Raw genomic sequence first — 19,349 nt, 5'->3', positions numbered from 1 at the left:
AGGAAGAGTGAGGGCCAAGGCGTTTTAAATTTCTTAATCATTGGATTAGTGAGAAGAGCTTTCAACAAACAGTTAAAAACTACTGGAAATCTCAAGAGGGTTGGAGTTTGAGGAGGGTTGGAGTGTGGCAAAGATTGAAGGGATTGAAACCAGTTTTCAAAAGCTGGCAGGAGGAGGTTTGGGCCAATACCCAGCAACAGATTGATAAATTGGATGCCAAAATTTGAAACTTCACATAGAATGGAAAACAACCAAGGATAAAGGAAAATTAAAAAAAGTAGCTTGTGGGAGCAGAGCTGAACTGTGAAAAATGTACAAGGTGTAGGAGAGAGAGTGGCAGCAAAAATCGAGGGTTAAATGGATCATGGAAGGCGACAAAAATATGTGATTTTTCCATTCTATGACATCAGTAAGAAGATGTAATTTTATGGAAAAAATCTACGTGAAGAACAGAGCTTTTGATAAGCCAGATGAGGTCAAAAAAGCAGTTGCAGGGCACTATAGGAATTTCCATGAGCAGAAAGTGGTCCTACGCCTTAAAGATTTGCACTATAATTTACTAAGGATATCTGAGGAGTCGATGCAAAAGTTGAAAAAGGGCTTTATAGGGGAGGAAGTGCGGGAAACTATCCAAAATTGTGACGGTAACAAAACACTGAGACCCGATGGCTTTAATTTAATTTTTTTTTAAGACTCGATGGACAATTATAAAAGAGGAAGTGATGACTGTTTTGAGGAGTTTTTATCATAGTGGAAAATTTGGATAAGGAATTAATAATTCCGTCATCTACCTCATCCCAAAGACAGCGAACCCCATCTCAATAAGTGAATTTAGCCTAAAAAAAAAAAAAGCCTTGTTGGAAGTTTATATAAAATAGTGCTAAGCTCCTAGCCAACTAAGTTCGGATGGTCATTGGGGAAGTCATAGGGTACAAAAAGGAGGCAAATTTTTAATTGTGTTGTTATCACTAATGAAATTATGGATATGCTAAAAAAGGAGAATTACGATGAAATTTTGTTCAAAATAGATTTTGAGAAAGCTTACGACAACTTGGATTGGAGTTTCTCGAACTTGGTAATGAAGAAGATGGGTTTTGGCAAGAAATGGAGAGACTGGATGACCATAAGCATTTCTTCGATGAGAGTCTTTGTCCTTGTTAACAAAGCTCCTATTGAGCCTTTGTTTATGGGTAGAGGTCTTCGCCAAGGCGGTCTGTTACCCCTTTTTTCGTTCAACATGATGGTTGAAGCTCTCAGCAAACTGGCGCACAAAGTAGAGGAAGAACAACTCTTTGAGGGGATTAGAATTGGTGATAATGGGATGAGTATTTCGCATATTCAATTCGCCGATAATACTATGGTCTTTTGTCAGCCAAGGTATTGTGATTTGGCAAACATTAAGAGACTTTTTAAATGTTTTCAGCTGTCCTCGGGCCTTAAGATTAATTTCATAAAGAATAGCTTAATCGAGATAAGGCTGAACGATTATGTGGTTAGTAGATGGGCTAAAGGTATTGATTGCAAAGTGAGTTATTTACCCTATATGTATTTGGGGCTCCCTTTAGAGGCACACAATAGATCACTTCAAAATTGGAGACCAATCATAAAAAAATTTGAGGATAGATTAGCTGGGTGGAAATAAAAAATGCTATCAATGGGAAAGAGAGTTACAATCCTCGAATCGACAATGACAAGCCTTCCAGTATCCAAAGAAAAATGCTCCTTGTGGATTAGGGGAAAGCCAACAATTACAAGGAAAACGGAGGTTTGGGTATTATTGACCTTGGGTTAAGGAATAGAGCAATGCTAGCAAAGTGGAGATTTGGAGAGATATTATCATTGAAAAGGGAGGAGATTACCCAAATAGCCTTGTGCTGTGTGTGAGAGAAAATAGAAATATTTCTAAGACATGGAAAGATATGACAACACCTTTATCCCCTACTAACCAGTATTTTTTTACAGGTAACAAGAAATTTAGGTTGATTTGTAGGCAATGGAAACAACATCAATTTTTGGTCCAAGGAGTGGGTGGACGGAGTTACCCTTAAAAATATGTTCCCTAGAATCTACATGTTGACCGCTAACGAAAAAGGGGAAGTCATTGAATTTGGTAGCTAGTTGGACAACGAATGGACATGCGAGATTCAACTTAGAAGGAGGCTTTTTAGATGGGAAGAGCAATGGCATGAATTTATTTCATTTCTGAAGGGGTATCATTTGTGTGCTGAAATTGATGATTATCTAGTGTGGAAAGGGACTCCAGGGGGAGAATTTTCTGTTAAAAGCTTCCGGAAGCAGACCTTAAATAGCTACAATAGCAAAGAGAGCCCATGGAAATATATTTGGACTAACCTTGCACCTTTCAAGATTGAAGTTTTTACATAGCAGCTTATCCACGGGATAGTGGCGATAAAAGATGAGCTAGGTAGAATAGCCATGATCAATAGCAGTGCTGCCATGTGTCCCCTATGCAACAAGGTACGTGGTTGCTTTCTTCTTGGAGATTATGGGTTAGGTGGTGTAGAGAATGGAATATAGTGTGGGTCTTCCCAAATAATATGGTTGCTTTCTTCTTGTCATGAAATAATGTCATCAATAATTATGGTGAAATTAGAATTTGGAAAATGTTTTATTATGCTTTGTTTGGTCTATTCGGATGTCTAGGAATGAGATTGTGTTTCAAAGCAAAATATGAGGCCTGAAGCAAATTTATACTGTAAGTAAGCTGCGAATGGCCACCTGGGCCAATGCTAAATGGCTTTTGGAGTATTGCAGGATCTTGAACACCTATGAGGCACCAAGTGCTGGGACAATAATTAAAAGTAGGAAGAAGAATAGACTGGGTTTGGGATGGATATGTCCTACTGAAGGGGAATTAATGTTCAACGTTGATGGAGCAGCAAATGGCTATGTAGAAGCTAAAAATAAATTAAATTACCAAAGTAGTTTCTTTTTTGTCTCTTTTACCTTCTCACTTTCTTCTTTTCTTATTGATAAGTTGATTGCTACTTACTCTTCTCTTCAGAATCAACTACTACTAGTGTTTCTTTCGAAAATTTGAGATTTAAAAAGTGAGAAATGAAAAGAAAAGATATAATTTGTTAAAACGTTTCTTTATATAGCTATTTATAGGGCAATTGTAAAGACATATATGTAATGTTTATGATAGAAGTACCACAATGGTTGAATCAATGTTTATTACGATGTTTTAATTTTCCACTAACATCAATGCAAGTATAGGCTTTCAATTGAACTCAAAACCTGTTAAGCAGCACCATTAGTAGTAGTTGGCAGCAACCAATATACCATTTATCAACGTAGCAAAAGCAATCAAGACGAACTTCTTTTAATCCTACTGATTAAATCAGATAAACAAAATCCCAAAGGAATAAATATAGTGTTACAGGTAACGTAAAACACCTTCTGAAATTCTCCTGCAGCACTGTATTGATTGTCTCCTGTTTCAGGTTCTTGATAATTTGATGTATCCACTTCCTACAGAAAATATGAAGATAACATGCAAACAAAATCCCCACTTGGAATCATAAAACTAACAGGGGAAGGCAAACTCCAAATGATATTGAAACATGTCTACTTATGCCCAAACAAGTAACTGGTAACAAGCAACCCATTAAAAACGCCATACACATGGCCCGAAAAATGAAGCTTGCATAAAACAAAGTGAACATAAGTCCAAATTAAGTTGGGTTTCGAGAAAGGAAAACTAAGAAAAACCATGTTCAAGTCATGCAATTCGTACCTATCAATTCATTCCTACTTCACCACCACATAATAATCTGTAAGAATCAACACAAGGTCCAACAAAGCCTAGTAGCACCAAGGCAGAGAGAAGCAACTAACATGCGATCTTTTATTCTCAAGGCAACTAAAATTTATTGGCCTGAATCTGAAGAATTGTGAAACACCACATACAGGTCATCAAAAAACATTAATCCAAACATGTTTCGAAACAACAAATTAATCCAACTTGTTGATCGATTAGCTGGGGATGTGATTGGTCGGTCTATATATCTTCTTCAAATGTTCGGCTGACTTGGTTCTTCAGCTGATCGGTTTGCTGTTCACCTTGTTATTTCTGTTCTTCTGTTTTGATGCCCCTGGGTCTGGTTGTGGTTGGTTTTCTCATTGTTTTTCTTTTCTGCTTGTTGTTTTTTGTGACGCTACTATTCTGTTTGGCTTCGCTATGTCTGTGTGCTACAGTTGTTCATGTGTTGTTTGTTGTTTGTGGTTGTTGTCTAGGAGCCATATTCTTTGTAGCATTTTGATGCTTCTCTGTGGAGTTCACACCATCTTTTGTGTGACTTTACTTATTAATATGTGTTAGAGGTGGAAGCTTGATTTGCAGTATGGTGCAGAGCTTTCTTAAACAGATTAGTAAAGTGACAATCATGTGATTGTCACATGCTCTCTTTACTTATCTGATCCAACATGCTATGCATGTGTTCTTATTTCATTTTATTTTCTTGTTGCTTGTTATTATCCTTTGGCTGTTAGCCTCGGTAGATGCAATGGCCACGCAGCCTATTTCCTTGTTTTTAGGTAATGCAACAGATTGGTTGCATGGGATCCACTTAAAAACCATTTTGTTGTGCCTTGTTTAAATATTGGCAATTTAATTGTATTGTGGGTTATGAATGAGACATTTCCAATTTTACTCTGTGGTTTTCTTCTTCATCTCTTTGGCTTTACTCACCATTGTTGTTTTTAAGATTTATTTTTTCTTAAAGTTAACATGGTATCAGAGCGTTTTCTTGATCTTGTGGGACTATGAGAAAGTTTTTTCTTCAGTATTGATTTCCTGTCTACTAAGCTTTTAAACTCTCTGTTTTGAATATAACCGTTACTACTCTTTTGATTTTTTCTAGTCAAAATTATCAGATATGGGCGATTAAGATGGAGGCTTATTTGAGAGCTTATGACCTGTGGGGGATCATTGCTGCTAGAGGAGATCCCCTTGTTTTGAGTGTCACCAACCCAACGATTGCTCAGTTGAAACAGCACAACGAAGAGGTAGCAAAAATGTACAAAGCCCTTTTTGTTCTACATTCTACAATTTATGATTTTATATTTACGAGGATTATGAATTGCAAGTCCCCAAAAGAAGTTTAGGATAAGATAAAGGAGGAGTTTTTTGGGAATGATAGGACTAGACAAATTCAGGCTTTGAATCTTTGGAGAGAGTTTGAAACTCTGAGAATGGATGATGAGGAAACTGTTCAAGATTTTTCAGAGAAGGTTCACAAGATTGTGAATCATTTGAGGCTGCTTGGTGAAGAATTATCTGAGAAAAGAATAATAAATAAATTTTTAGTAAGTGTTCCAGAAAAGTATGAGTCAAAAATTTCTTCTTTGGAAGATTTTAAGGATTTGAGCTCAATTTCTGTAAATGAGCTTCTGAATGCTTTACAGGCTCAAGAACAGAGAAGGGCATTGAGGCAAGATAAGGTTGTTGAAGGTGTTTTGATGGCTAGAAATGCAGATAAACGACACAATAGTGGGTATAACAAAAAGTTTGGGAATGAAAGAAAAAACAAAAGAAAGAAAATTTATGAGAAGAAGAAAGGAAATCTAAAAGGAACTTTTCCACCTTGCTCATACTACAAGAAGACCAACCATATTGAGAAGTTTTGCTAGTATAGGCCTAATGTCAAATGTAGACCTTGTAACCAGTAAGGTCATGTGGAAAAAGTTTGTAAAAATAGAGGAACTAAGGCTGATGAGAAAGCTGTAGTTGCCAAGTAAAAAGATCAGGTGGTTGCTCAAACCATTTAACAGGTTGCAAGCAAATTTTTCAGACTCTTGATGACAACTTTAAGACAGAGATGGAAATTGGTAATGGAGATTTTCTTTTGATCTTTGGAGTTGGTACAGTAAGCGTACAAACACTTGATGGTTTGCAATCAATATCAAATGTTTTTTATGAACCAGATGTTAGTCAAAATCTACTGAGTGTAAGGCAACTGTTGTATGATAATTATGAATTGGTGTTCAAGGACAAGGCATGTACAGTTAAAGATGCTACTGGAGTTGAGTTATTGACTGTGGGAATGAAGAACCAATGTTTTCCTCTGGATTGGATGAAAGTTAATCATTTTGCTGACAATTATACTATGACTGAAAATGACCTTTGGCATAAAAGGTTTGGTCATGTGAACTATGGTTCATTGAAACTGATGAGCACAGATAAGATGGTGGTTGGTTTGCCTAATATTTCTAAATCTGATAGGGTTTGTGATATTTGTCAATTTGGTAAGCAAAAACAAGAACCATTTCCCAAAGTCAGAAGATGGAATGCTACTAAAAAATTATAGCTATTGCATACTGATCTAGGAGGTCATATGAAGACTTCATCACTGAATGGAAGCAAGTATTATTTGCTTTTTATTGATGACTATACTAGATTCAGCTGGGTATATTTTCTCAAAGTGAAATCTAATGCTTTGAATGCTTTTATAAAGTATAAAGCACTAGTAGAAAATCAAACAAATTTGACCATTAAAATGTTGAGGAGTGACAATAGGATTGAGTACACAACTAAAGAATTTGAAGGTCACCTGAGTAAGTTTGGTATTATGCATCAATTAACAGTGTCTTACAGCTCTCAATAGAATGGTGTTTTCGTGAGAAAAAACAGGACATTGATGGAGATGGCAAGGTGTTTACTCTTTGAAAAGAATTTGCCAAAGACACCGTGGGCTGAAGCTATGAACACAGCCAACTATTTGCTTAATTTATGTTCAACAAAAGCCTTGGTGAGTAAAACTCCTTATGAAGCATGGTATGGTTTAAAACCTTTTGTTGATCACCTAAAAATTTTTGGTTGCATATGTTATGATAAAATACCAGATGCTAAGAGAACAAAACTAGATGAAAAGTCTGTTATTGCAATTCACCTTGGATATAATGAAGTTTCTAAAGGATATAGACTATTGAATGTCATGACTATGAAGTTCTTTTTTAGTAGAGATATTGTTTTTGATGAAAGCATGAAGTGGAATTGGAACACTAAAGCTATGGAAAGTTCATACAGTCAACATATTCTAATAGATTATATATCAAAAAATGAAGATGAACCAGAGTCAGATGAAAATGTTGATAAACCTCCTTTGAGAGGAACTAGACCTCAGGAAGATATTTATTCAAGGTGTTATGTTGCTATCTTAAAACCAAGCTCATATGTAGAAGTTGCTGCAGATGAGCATTGTAGACAAGCTATAGAGACTAAAATGCTAATGATTGAAAAGAATAATACTTGGTGTTTGGTTGACAGACTTAAGAAGCAGAAGGTAATAGGAATTAAATGGGTTTACAGAACAAAACCTAACTCAGATGGAACCATCAACAAATACAAGGCCAGACTTGTTGTGAGGGGGTTTTCTTAAGTGTATGGAGTGGATTTCTTTGAAACTTTTGCACCAGTAGCAAGACATGATGCAATCAGGCTACTGATGGCTTTTGCTACTTGTGAAGGATGGGAGATATGGCATTTAGATATCAAATCAGCTTTCTTTAATGGGACTATCAAAGAAAATATTTATGTGGAGCAGCTTGAGGGTTTTGTTCAACCTAAGAGAGAAGATAAAGTATGCAAGTTGCTAAAAACACTATATGGCCTTAAGCAAGCACCACGAGCCTAGTATGAAAGGATGGATAGCTATCTGTTTAGTCAAGGTTTTGTGAGAGGTGAGAATGAACATACTTTGTATGTCAAAGCCTCAGGTAACCTGATCTATTTGATAGTTTCTCTATATGTTGATGATTTACTCATCATAGGACCAAGTGGTGAATTTTTGAATAACTTCAAAGCAAAGATGCAAAATGAGTTTGATATGACTTAGGGAAAATGTCATATTTTCTGGGTTTACAGATTGAACAGAGGTCTGATTGTATACTGTTGCACCAAAAAAAAATATGCTTCAAAATTATGGAAGAAATTTAGGATGGAAAACTGTAAGGTAGTGGCAACACCATTAGTCATTAAGAACAGATTTAGTTTGAAGGATGAAAGTGCAGAAGCTAATGAGACTTATTACAGAAAACTTATTAGAAGTTTACTTTATCTTTCTACATCTAGACCAAACATTATGCATGCTACTAGTCTGTTGTCTAGATTTAAGCAAAAACCTCTTGAAGTTCATCTTGTGGCAGCTAAAAGGATCCTCAGATATGTTAAAGGAACCTTAAGCTATGGCCTTAAGTTCAGTAAGAATGTCAAGTTGGAACTGTAGGGCTACTCAGACAGTGACTAGGCAAAGAGTTGGGAAGTATCTAAAAGTACAAATGGCTATTGCTTCTCTTTTGGAACTGCTGTCTTTGCCAGGAACTCTAAAAAGCAAGAAATTGTGGCACAATCTTCAGTAGAGGTAGAATATGTGGCTGCCTCGACTGCAACAAATCAAGCAATCTAGCTCAAAAAGATCTTACTGGACTTGAAGGTGATTCAAGAACAACCAACTGTCCTTTGGATGGATAACAAGTCTACTACAATCATTGCTTCAAATCCTATAAACCATGGAAGAACAAATCATATAAGGGTTAAATACCATGCCAATATGACAAATCATATTGGCAGTTTTATTGTATCGTGGGTTATGAATGAGACATTTCTAGTTTTACTCTGTGGTCTTCTTCTTCATCTCTTTGGCTTTATTCACAATTGTTGTTTTTAAGATTTATTGTTCTTAAAGTTAACAATATAATTCTTTGCTATTTAAAAAAAAATAAACTTCTAATCTTTTAAAAGTTGTGTAACTTTTATAGTTAGTTAAGTTATTTCATTTATATGTACAATAGAATTAGTATAATATTTTTGTGCATAAAGAACTAAATTTCTTTAATTTTATTTTTTCATTAACATAAAAGCAATTAAACTTGGCACCCTATATAAAAATGGTGAATAATTAGTGTCAACATACATTTTTTTATTATATAAAACTAAATCCAAAATGTCAAAAAAAATAACTGTAAGACTAAATTGCAAGTAATTACAATTTTTTTAATAGAAATTAAATCATTCACGTGCAATGAATATGATAGGAAATTATTAACAAGTCACCCTCAAGATTTTCCAGGAAAGCTAGATAGTAATACAGTTGCAAGCTCAACTACTTGCGATAAACCCATCACAACTAAAATACAGGAAACTGCAAACAATAGAAAAGCTGGAACCCTTATTCATTTGACACATTTCCATTGAAAAATATAAACTTTTCCCAAGATCTCTCTGACGTTCTAATCATTCAAGTCTTAAATGTGGATTTATCCGGCCGAAATATGTGTTTTGAACCAAAAGTTGATCGGAATACGTCACGAAGAAGACGGCACTGAAGCGAAAAAAGTAAAACAGCCGGTAGGAATGACAATGCAGAAGTCAAAACAGGAACCCACTTCAATTTACTTAACTGCGAATAATTTAGAAAGTAGATTGCGCTAAAAGATACCATCAAGGCAATCATGGAGGCTACGAGTGCTGCGAATCCAGCTGCTAATTTCATGGGTAATTGAACCAGAAAATCCTCCTCGGCGTAACGTGAAATGATGACGGACAAGAACATCAGCGTCGAGATAATGGAAGAGCACATTGCAACGCTATCTGACACAGCAAACACGTGAAACATGGTTTTGGTTATGTTACCAGGAGTTCCATTCTCCCCATTAGTACCGCCTGGTACACTGGAGGCTGTCGTGAATGCAACTCCGGTAATAAGTGTTGCCACAATCATGCCTGATTGAGCAGTGCTCTTCATCCATTCTTCTCCGGCTTTCCGCAATTGTTCATGCTCCTTGGTGAATAGCTCTCGAGGTGTTAAGTCATATTTTGAATCTCTCTTTTCTCTTTCGGATGGCTGTGTCAAATTTTCCACTTCCTATAAGACCATTCAATTTGAAACAGTGAAAGCACTTTCGAGTTTATAACTATACAAAATCAGGATTGGCAATCCTTTCACACTGAAAGCTTTCAAGATATATGAAAAAACGAGGTTATTTGAGATTGTAAATATTTAGAGAAATTGGAAATGCTCACCTTAAACCATAACAGCTCCCGTTGCATTTGAAGAGCTGCACCTGATACAATAGTGAGCCGATCCAAGGATGGTAGTTTTGCTGCTAAATGTAGCATTATATAGGTAATACTAGTATTCTCTTGGTTACTACTAGGATTCTCTTGGTTATTACTAGGATTCTCTTGGTCTGGGTAACGAACCCGGTGCAGCATTATCAGGTCCTTTTGTAAGCCCAAATTATGAATGTGATTGAAGATACTGGCATGGCGGTGCAAAACAGCAATGTGGAATATGCTTTTGTTCGTTTCATCCTTTCTGAAGATTAAATCAGGAAAAGAGCCGATAAGCACAGCCAAGAATTTATAATTCCCCAATCTTGCTGCCTCAAACAATAATTCAGAAGCGTGATCAATTGTTTCTCTAAAGGATTTGCCTTCGTCTGATGACATTGTCTCGCAAAGGAGTTTCGTTAGCTCGATGGCTGTGTTTTGCATAGAGATTGTATTGGTCCCAAAACCTGGGATTAGAGAAAAGAAAACATAAAATTCTTTGGAAGGACAACTGGAAACAGCATTAATATACTAATAGATACATTCAAAACTTTAAACTAATGACAAGTATATGTATCTCTTAATCAAAGAATTGGATTTGAATCTTTTTTCCTCAAAATAATTATAATAATAAAGTCAAACTAATAGTTGCATAAGATTACGCTTCCAACAAAAAATAGTTGCATAAGATTACTAGGCAAAAAGTAAAAAAGAAAAATTCATATAAAATTAATGTCTCATAGATTTCAAGGTAAGAAAGGAAAACAAAAAATCATGAAAAATAATTTTTAAATGTTATGAAAGTGAGAAAATTAAGTATTTAAAAGATGACATAATTTTGAAACATTCAATAAAAAGGACAAAAAAAAAGATAAAATAATAATATTTATCTATATCTAATTGATAACGGTGGAAAGATATATGTCTTAATGAGGTAAAAGGTGGATATTAAAAGATAACAGTGCGTTATTATTTTGAAAGAAATAAATGGTTGATATTAAAAGCTGATATCATTTAGAACCTTATTATTTTGAAAGAAATAAAAAGTGAGTATTCTTTTTACTTCATTAATGAGGTGTGAGTATTTGGTGGCCGGACTATACATTGGCAGTGCATCAAATATTGATCCAAATTTAATTAACTAAACAGGGGTATCTTATCATTGTTAGATGTTGGAACTCTCCTTGGGTCACATGTCAGGCCCGCAAGCCTGCCTGACTCTTGTGAAGTTTTGGATAAAATTTTTGCAGTTTAATTGGCTTGTGAACGTCTTATATTCATAAAAATGATAATTAATTAAAATTTAACTTTAATATTAATATAAAAATATTTTTTAATATTTTGGTACTATAATTATCTTAATGAGTGATCCAAACTGAGCTTGGACCTAAGTTTTTAAGATCTTAATTAGGTCCAACTTGATCCATGAACACCTTTACTCCTTATCCCTTTTAAAATAACAATTTCATTATTAAAAACTATAGAATTTATAGCATAATTTATGTACTTTACATATAAAAATAATGAGTTCATTGTATGAATGTCTTGAAACTTACTTTACAAGCCAATCGTGCAAGGGAGGCAACAACCGAGGTTAACTCCCACAACATATCTAACTTTAAGATAAGCATATGATCCAAAACTAATTGAATGTAACATTTCTAGTTACTCAACACTAAATCAATGTGAGAAATTTTATCACCCTAGTATAAGTAACAAAAGGAATTATAATGAAATTATTAAAATAAAGGAACCGATCTCTATGTTGTGAGACTATAGGAAGTGAGTATAGAGGAAACTAACACTTGGCTATGAGTGTTTTTGGTGTTGTTGAACTCTCGCCAGCAAATGCTGAAGGCTTTCGAGCCAGTATTCCCAACGCTGTTTCATCATCAGAATCACGTGGCCACGCTATGGACTTTAGCTGTTTTTGGTCTCCAAGGACATTCAAGATTTTGATGGCTAAATCTGCAAAATTTAATCCCAAGTTCCAGTAAAGATCTTTTGATGACTTTAGCTGCTATGGACTATTGCAAAAGTTCTGTTGGCAATGATTGCGTCTTTCCCAAATCTCCTTCAAATTATGCGATTAAAACTAAATTTTGAAAATTGTTATTTTTCATAGCATAAATCATGTATAGAAAAACTCAAATTACTTTAACAAGTTTTCAAAAATTGAATAAACATTAAAATTATTCTTTATGCAATGAATTCGATTAAAATCTCCCTTCTTGCAAATAATATACACATCCACGCATATATACACATACATATTTTGAAGTCACAAATGAAGTATATACAGTTACCATATCCAAGTCTATTAATGTGTTGGGGTTAGTTCAATTTTATATTGTCATACCCAAGTCAAGTATATATAGTCAAGTATATACCATACACACATATAGAAAAGAATTATGCTTACCAAACAAACCAGCATGAATACAAGCCAAAAATATGTCTCGTCGGTCCTCGTCGTTTAGATGAGGTATGTGTTGTTTAAAAATTTCGTATAGAAACCGAACCATTTCAGGACATCCACTCACCGCAGCAATGTAGAGTGGTGTCTTGTTATGGGCACCTCGGATGAATGCAAGTTCTGCATTCCTTTCCATCAAAATCTTTGCAATTTTAACACTACCGGTCGCGACCGCGACGCACAAGGCAGTGTTCCCTATGCCATCTCGCAGTTCCAAGTTTTCCGATTCCATTCTTCCCACCAATTCCTTTACGACGGCAGCCTGTCTTGCTCCTACCGCAACGTGAAGAGCTGTTTCATGTCCCTCCGTGAGGCTGGAACATAAAAGTGTTCTGTCATTTCGGTTTAGAATTTGTTGCATCTTTTCCCTGTCACCATTTAGTGTCGCCTTATACAGCGGCACGCCTTGTCCTACGTAAAATCCTTTCTCTCCCTCTGAAATGAAGCAAGCAAAGAAGAATATAAAATTACTTAATTTAATATAAAATTTATAAGAGAAATCCATGTACATAACTATGTGAGATATAGAGCTAAAGTACCAGGCAGATGAGGAGAAGGCTGCCTATAATTATTGGAATCCCATCGTCTTTGACAAATGCACAGTTCCGGGGACAAGGGACTTTCTTGATCTACTGTTTCAGTTTCAGTTTCATTTTCTGGTCTCACACCCAGACCCAGAAAATGATCTACTTTCTCTAAGAGCACCAAGAATCCAATTAAGTTCACCAAAATATTCAGTAGGACCTTGGGTTAGTACAAAAATGCTTTTAATTTCTGAAAAATTTCAGGAAAAAACAAAAAGTAAAAGGTTTAAACCTTGCATCGTCCGCAGCACTTGTCTTAACCATGCCCGAAACCCCATTGATTTCTCGATAGCAGAAATTAAGCTGCAATAAGATATTGTAAGGGAACAATTAAAATTCTCAATAATCAAGTACCGATGCTACTTGCTGCAGGGAGAACAGGGATCTCCCTCCTCCACAATGACTGTGAAAAATGACCATGGACTGGAGCCATCTTGATCTGAATATAAATGTAACATTCAACACAATGAGTGGGTCATTAGGTATCATCTTTAATGGCATGTGCTATTAAAATAATTTTGGTAGCACTTGCTCAACACTTTTAAGTGTTAACCTCACTTTCATAGATTCAGCTGCAATATACAAAGATTGCATAAAGTAGCTAAGATGACACTTTTATGATTGGGGGCATTTTTAAAAATAACTTTTAAAGATAAGATGTTTTCAAAAATAGTTCTTTTTATAATTTTAACTATTTTTAATCAAGTTGGATAAAATTACCCTTAACGAAATTACAGGATATAATGTTATACGCTATGTATAAAAATATGTTACATGTCATGATTAGGTTGTTATACGCCATGTGCAAAAACATGTGACACACCATGGTTAGGATGTTACACACCATGTATAGAAACATGTGACACGCCATGTACAAAAATATGTGACATGCCATGGTTAGGTTGTTACACGTCATATTGAAAAAAATACTATTGTTACACACTATGTACAAAAACATGTTACACGTCATATTGGAAAAAAAAATATTGTTGTTACACGCCATGTTGAAAAAATATTATTATTACATGTCATATTCAAAAATATTTTGTTACACTTTAATGTATAAAATGTTGTTGTTACTTACGAACCAAAATTTCAAATCCTCTCAACTCTCTTCATTTCTTTTTGTTTTTTGTTTTTTTATAATTTGGCACCGATTAAAGTGTTTCTAACATATTTTCATAAATCAAAACATAAATTTTCTTATCTAAAACACCTATTTCAACTAAAAATAAAAAAAAATTCATTGAAAACCTAAGTTTATAAATTTCAATTTTTTGAGTTTATTGGTGTCTACGTCTCGAATTGATTTAATTAAAAGCTATTTCAAATATCTATGATCATTTGTACCATTTTAGTTTTACCCAAAATATCTAAAAATCAAATTTTCTAAATAGCCACCCACCCAAGCACATCAAAACTATTGCTAAGTGTCTTGAAAGTGCAAGAAAGAGAAATCAGAAGCATAGCAGACGAATGCTGAAGAGAAAAATCGATAAAATTTGAGAGACTAAGATGGCGAGAGAGATAAATCAGAAACAAAAATGGAGAGAAATTGTGATAAATGGTTTAATTTATTTAAAATAGTTTCAAGGGCATTTTTGTCAAGTTATGACAAAATATGGTTAAAAACAATTAAATTTATTTTAATAGTTATTTTTAAAATGTCCTTATCAAGAAAGACTATTTTTCATAATTTTCTCTTTATAATTGTTATTAATTATAAAAATAAATAAATAAATAAAAACACCGAATGCTCCAAAGGAAGCACAAGAGAAAGGGAAGGCCAAGATAGTTGTAAATTATGAGTTGCTTTATGGCAACGTAAGTACCTATCTTTTGGTAGTCGTCTTGCTCTCATTAACTTTGTTCTTAACTCTTTGCCTTTATACTATCTCTCTATTTTTCAAGCACCCAAGGGAGTTATTCATAAGCTTGAGAAACTACGGAGAGCATTCTTGTGGGGCGGCGGTGATAATTCTCGCAAATTGCATAAGGTTAATTGGAATATTGTATGTAAGCCCAAGATATTTGGGGGTTTAGGTATTTCAAGCCTCTATCATAAAACTTTGGCTCTTTTAGCCAAGTGGTGGCGGCGTTATGGTACTGAAGAGAAGGCTCTGTGGTGTCACTTAATTCTTGAAAAATATGGAGCTGATAAAGCTCAATGGATTTCGAATACATCTCGGACAGATAAAATGTATTTCTCAACTCCCATCCAATAATAAGGTTCGTAATTTTATTAGATTTCAAGCATGTAGTTGGAAATCAAATGATCTACTTTATTTCCCAGCTCCAGTTCCACTCTCTTCTGATATGCTGGGTTCATCTTCTGGTCTCACACCCCGACCCAGCAAATGATCTACTTTCTCTGAGAGCACCAAGAACCCAATTAAGTTCATCAAAATATTCGCTGGGACCTTGGGTTAGTATAAAAATGCTTTTAATTTCTGAAAAAATTCAAGCAAAAATGAAAAGTAAAAGGTTTAAACCTTGTATCATCCTCGTCACTTGTCTTAACCATGCCCAAAAACCCATTGATCTCTCGATATCAGAACTTAAGCTGCAATAAGATATTTTAAGGGAACAATTAAAATTCTCAATAATCAAGTAGCGATGCTGCTTGCTGCAAAGAGAACAGGGATCCAGCTCCTCCACAGTGACTGCAAGAAACGACCGTGGACTGGAGCCATCTTGATCTAAAAATAAATGAAATCCTTACCACAGTAATTTGGTCTTTGGGCAGCATCTTTATTGGCGTGTGCTATCAGTAATCATTTTGGTAGCACTTGCTCAACACTTTTTAAGTGTTAACCCAATTTTCATAGATTCAGCTACGATATACAAAGATTGCATAAAGTAACGAAGATGGCACTTTTTTTATTGTTATTAATTATAAAATTAAATAAATTAATAAAAGCAACGAAAGCTGCCAAGTTTTCCAGCTTTTATTCTGTTCAGGCTCATTAAGCTAGTTTCTAAGCGACATGCAGTCTTTTACTTTTAAAATACATTTGATTCACGAAATAAATAAAAATAAAATAAAATAATTATTATATAAAAATAAAATAAAATAATTATTATATTATTTAATATAATAAATAAAATAAAATAAAAATAATTATTAAGACTTATAACAGTATTTGATTGATAATAATAATTTTAAAATAAAAAAAATAAAAAGTAAAAAGATAAAAATAATTTTTATTATATATATGATTATTTATTTTTATTTTTTAAATATTAATTATTTATAATTTTATTAAAATATTAATAATTAATATTTTAAATATTAATATTTTAGTATAATTTAATTATTAATATTTTATTTATAATTTAATATTTTTATAATTAAAATATTAATAATTTTAATTAATTTCTAAATTTAAAATATTAATTTTTATAATAAATAATTAAAAATTAAAACTTTTTATTATAATAATATTATTTTTTGAAACAACAAAATACTCTTTACATAATTTAGTAAAATTTATACCGAAAGACAAATATAAGTAAATTTTTTTAATTATTTAATTTTTATTTTCATTAAAATTTTAAAAATTTAAAATTTAATAATTTTATTATTAAAATATTAGTGTAATTTTTTTATTTTTTCTTTATTTGCATTTTTTATTTTTATTTATACTCATTAAAAATTTAATATATTAATAATTTAATAAATAAAACGTTAATATTTTAAAATATTATTTTTTAATATTTTAATCATATTAATATTAATAATGTTTAAATTATATATAAAATATTAATATTTTAAAATATTAATTTATAAATAATTTTTTTTATTCTATTTTTTTCCTTTTTCCTTTCTTCTTTTCCATGGGCCGAACACCGAAGATATGACCAGTGTAATGAAACTCCGATCTGGCACATCATGTGGGCGGATCTGGCCACTAAGTGGTCAGATCGGCATTTCCCACGGCTAGATTTGACCATGGAGTGCTAGATCCGACTATTGGGATTAAGTCAAAGAAGCACCAGATCTGATGCTTCCTGTGGCCAGATCAGGTCGTGGATACCAGATCCAACGACTCTTCGATTGAATCTTGTCAAAAAGTACTAGATCGATTCTTTCCGACCATATTTGATCGTGAAACCGCCGTCGCCGTCAACGCTACTACCGCCATCGTCATCTCTAGTAATGAGTGCCAGTTAGAAAAAGAATGAAAGAGGTTAAAATGTGAGAAGAGAGAGAAAGAAGAAGGGAAAATGAGAAAAAAATATTATAGGTCTAAGATTGTAATATTTTTAAATTATAAAAGATATTTTAATCTTATCAGATTTGATTGTTATTCCTCTAGTTATGAAATAGCAAATATCATAAGAGAGCTTGGGTTTAGTTAAACTTGAGTTTTACCTTATTTTAAAAAAAAACTAATACTAAATAATAGTTATTTTTTATGACATTGTTTACCAAATGGGATAAAGAGAAAAGAGTGCTTTTCATAAATGGGCTTGAGGCATAAGATGTTTTTAAGAATAGTGCTCCCTATAATTTTATCTGTTTTTAGCCAAGAGAAAAAAAAATTGGACAAAATTATCCTTAATGAAACCGACTCATTCGCTAGGCCTAGCGCCTCAACTCAAAACCTATTAACGGGTCAAGTATGTTTAGGTTTGCGCCTCAAACTGACTCATAGTTTTTTAGCTTTCCTTACCAGACTATTCATCTCTGGAGTATTCCTTACCAGAAAGAAAAATATTTAAGCATTTTGAGCATTTTGGAGTAGTTTTTTATACACGAAGAAAACCTGTGAGGGTTTTGAGCATTTTTAAACATTTTGGAGTGATTTTTGATATATGAAGAAAAACTTTCGAACATTTTGAGCATTCATATTTGTTAATTATGTTGTTAAATGGAATATGGTGTATCGCTTGAAGTTGTTGATCTTGTTAAATGAAATTCAGTAGTTTTGGTGATTTTTGGGAATTATGTGTCTAATTTTTAAGTATTACGTGACTGACTTTGAGCATTACATGACTGATTTTTGATAAGGCATTGCGTGACTAGTTTCTAATAAGGCATTGCGTGATTAGTTAATAGGCATTGCGTGACTGACTTTGGGCATTGCGTGACTAGTTTTTTATAAGGTATTGCGTGACTAGTTTTTTATAAGGCATTGCGTGACTAGTTTCTGATAACGCATTGCGTGACTAACTTTAGGCATTGTGTGACTAGTTTTTGATAAGGCATTGAGTAACTAGTTTTTGATAAGGTATTGCATGACTAGTTGATAGGTATTGCGTGACTTGTTAGTAAGGCATTGTGTGACTTGTTAGTAAGACATTACGTGACTAGTTCGTAAGGTATTGTGTAACTTAGGCATTGCTTAAAAATCAGTCATGTAATGTATAAAAACTAGTCACGTAATACCTAAAACCAATCACGTAATGACTAAAAACTAGTCACACGGTGATTAAGTCACACAATACCCTAAAAACCAGTAAACTCAATTTTAGAGTTCTATGAATAAACCAACAAACTCAAGAACCTAAAACAAATATTTTTTTTTTTGCTAAGTCATGAAATTGTGCATTTCATAAAAGATAGGTTACAAAACTCCATAACCCTCCAAAGCAAGAGAAAATATATCTTTATCAAGAGGTCTTACTCACTCTCCTTATACAAAAACAAAATATACCCTCTTTACAAAATATTCCTTGAACAATTTCAACTCAAAATCTCATAAAAAAAATCAAAATCCCTAGAAACCATTCTTAACAATCATCCCAATCCCAGACACAATAAAACCGTGAAACACCATAAAACCCATCAAACATGCTTTAGCTGTTCTTTCTCTCTGAGCAAAATCGCTGCCTGCAAAGAGCAAAATCGCTGTTCATCACCCTTAAAAACTCCAAGATCCACCATCTAAAAAAATAAAATAAAATAAGAAAGAGCTTGATGTCATATCTGCGAATTGGATGGCGAAATAGACATATTTGAGCAGAGAGAGAAATTAAGATTTAATTTTGAAATTTTTATATGGATGGCGGGAAAGAGAAAACTGAAACCATTTTAATTTGTCTAAAATTGTTTAAAGGGTATTATTGTCAAGTCATATAAAAAACTAGCTAAAAACAGTTAAAATTATAAAGACGATCATTTTTTAAGTTATCTTCTATGGAAATCATTTCTCACAATTTCTTCAAGAGAAAATATGAAAATAAACAGAAAATAATTTAGCTATTTTTT

At 33.4% G+C, this 19,349-nt stretch overlaps 1 protein-coding gene and 1 long non-coding RNA gene across 2 annotated transcripts; both read right to left on the bottom strand.

Moving 5' to 3' along the window:
• Positions 1 to 9,260: 9,260 nt before the first annotated feature.
• On the bottom strand, positions 9,261 to 12,687 carry LOC18587244 (uncharacterized). The gene is made up of 4 exons (XM_088810516.1): positions 12,498 to 12,687; positions 11,879 to 12,043; positions 10,046 to 10,542; positions 9,261 to 9,887 (listed from the first exon to the last, which is right to left on the bottom strand). Exons 1-4 carry the CDS (start codon positions 12,685 to 12,687, stop codon positions 9,261 to 9,263), a joined length of 1,479 nt encoding a protein of 492 aa, XP_088666642.1.
• A 7-nt stretch (positions 12,688 to 12,694) lies between these two features.
• Positions 12,695 to 13,618, bottom strand: LOC148760519 (uncharacterized). The gene is made up of 2 exons (XR_016023190.1): positions 13,091 to 13,618; positions 12,695 to 12,986 (listed from the first exon to the last, which is right to left on the bottom strand). It is a non-coding gene; the product is annotated as an uncharacterized LOC148760519 (long non-coding RNA).
• Positions 13,619 to 19,349: the final 5,731 nt, after the last annotated feature.

Source organism: Theobroma cacao, chromosome 10 (genome assembly GCF_053813885.1).
Source record: "Theobroma cacao isolate CCN51 chromosome 10, ASM5381388v1, whole genome shotgun sequence".
NCBI lineage: Eukaryota > Viridiplantae > Streptophyta > Magnoliopsida > Malvales > Malvaceae > Theobroma > Theobroma cacao.
This window is presented reverse-complemented; position numbering and strand designations above follow the sequence as displayed.

Excerpts from the sequence above, each read along its gene's own strand:
- LOC18587244 (XM_088810516.1), bottom strand. The coding sequence starts at position 12,687 with ATGGAAAGGAATGCAGAACTTGCATTCATCCGAGGTGCCCATAACAAG. Across the intron at positions 12,044-12,497 it reads TATTCATGCTGGTTTGTTTG|ATTTAGCCATCAAAATCTTG; the intron begins GTAAGCATAATT and ends TAAATTTTGCAG. Across the intron at positions 9,888-10,045 it reads GGGAGCTGTTATGGTTTAAG|GAAGTGGAAAATTTGACACA; the intron begins GTGAGCATTTCC and ends ATGGTCTTATAG.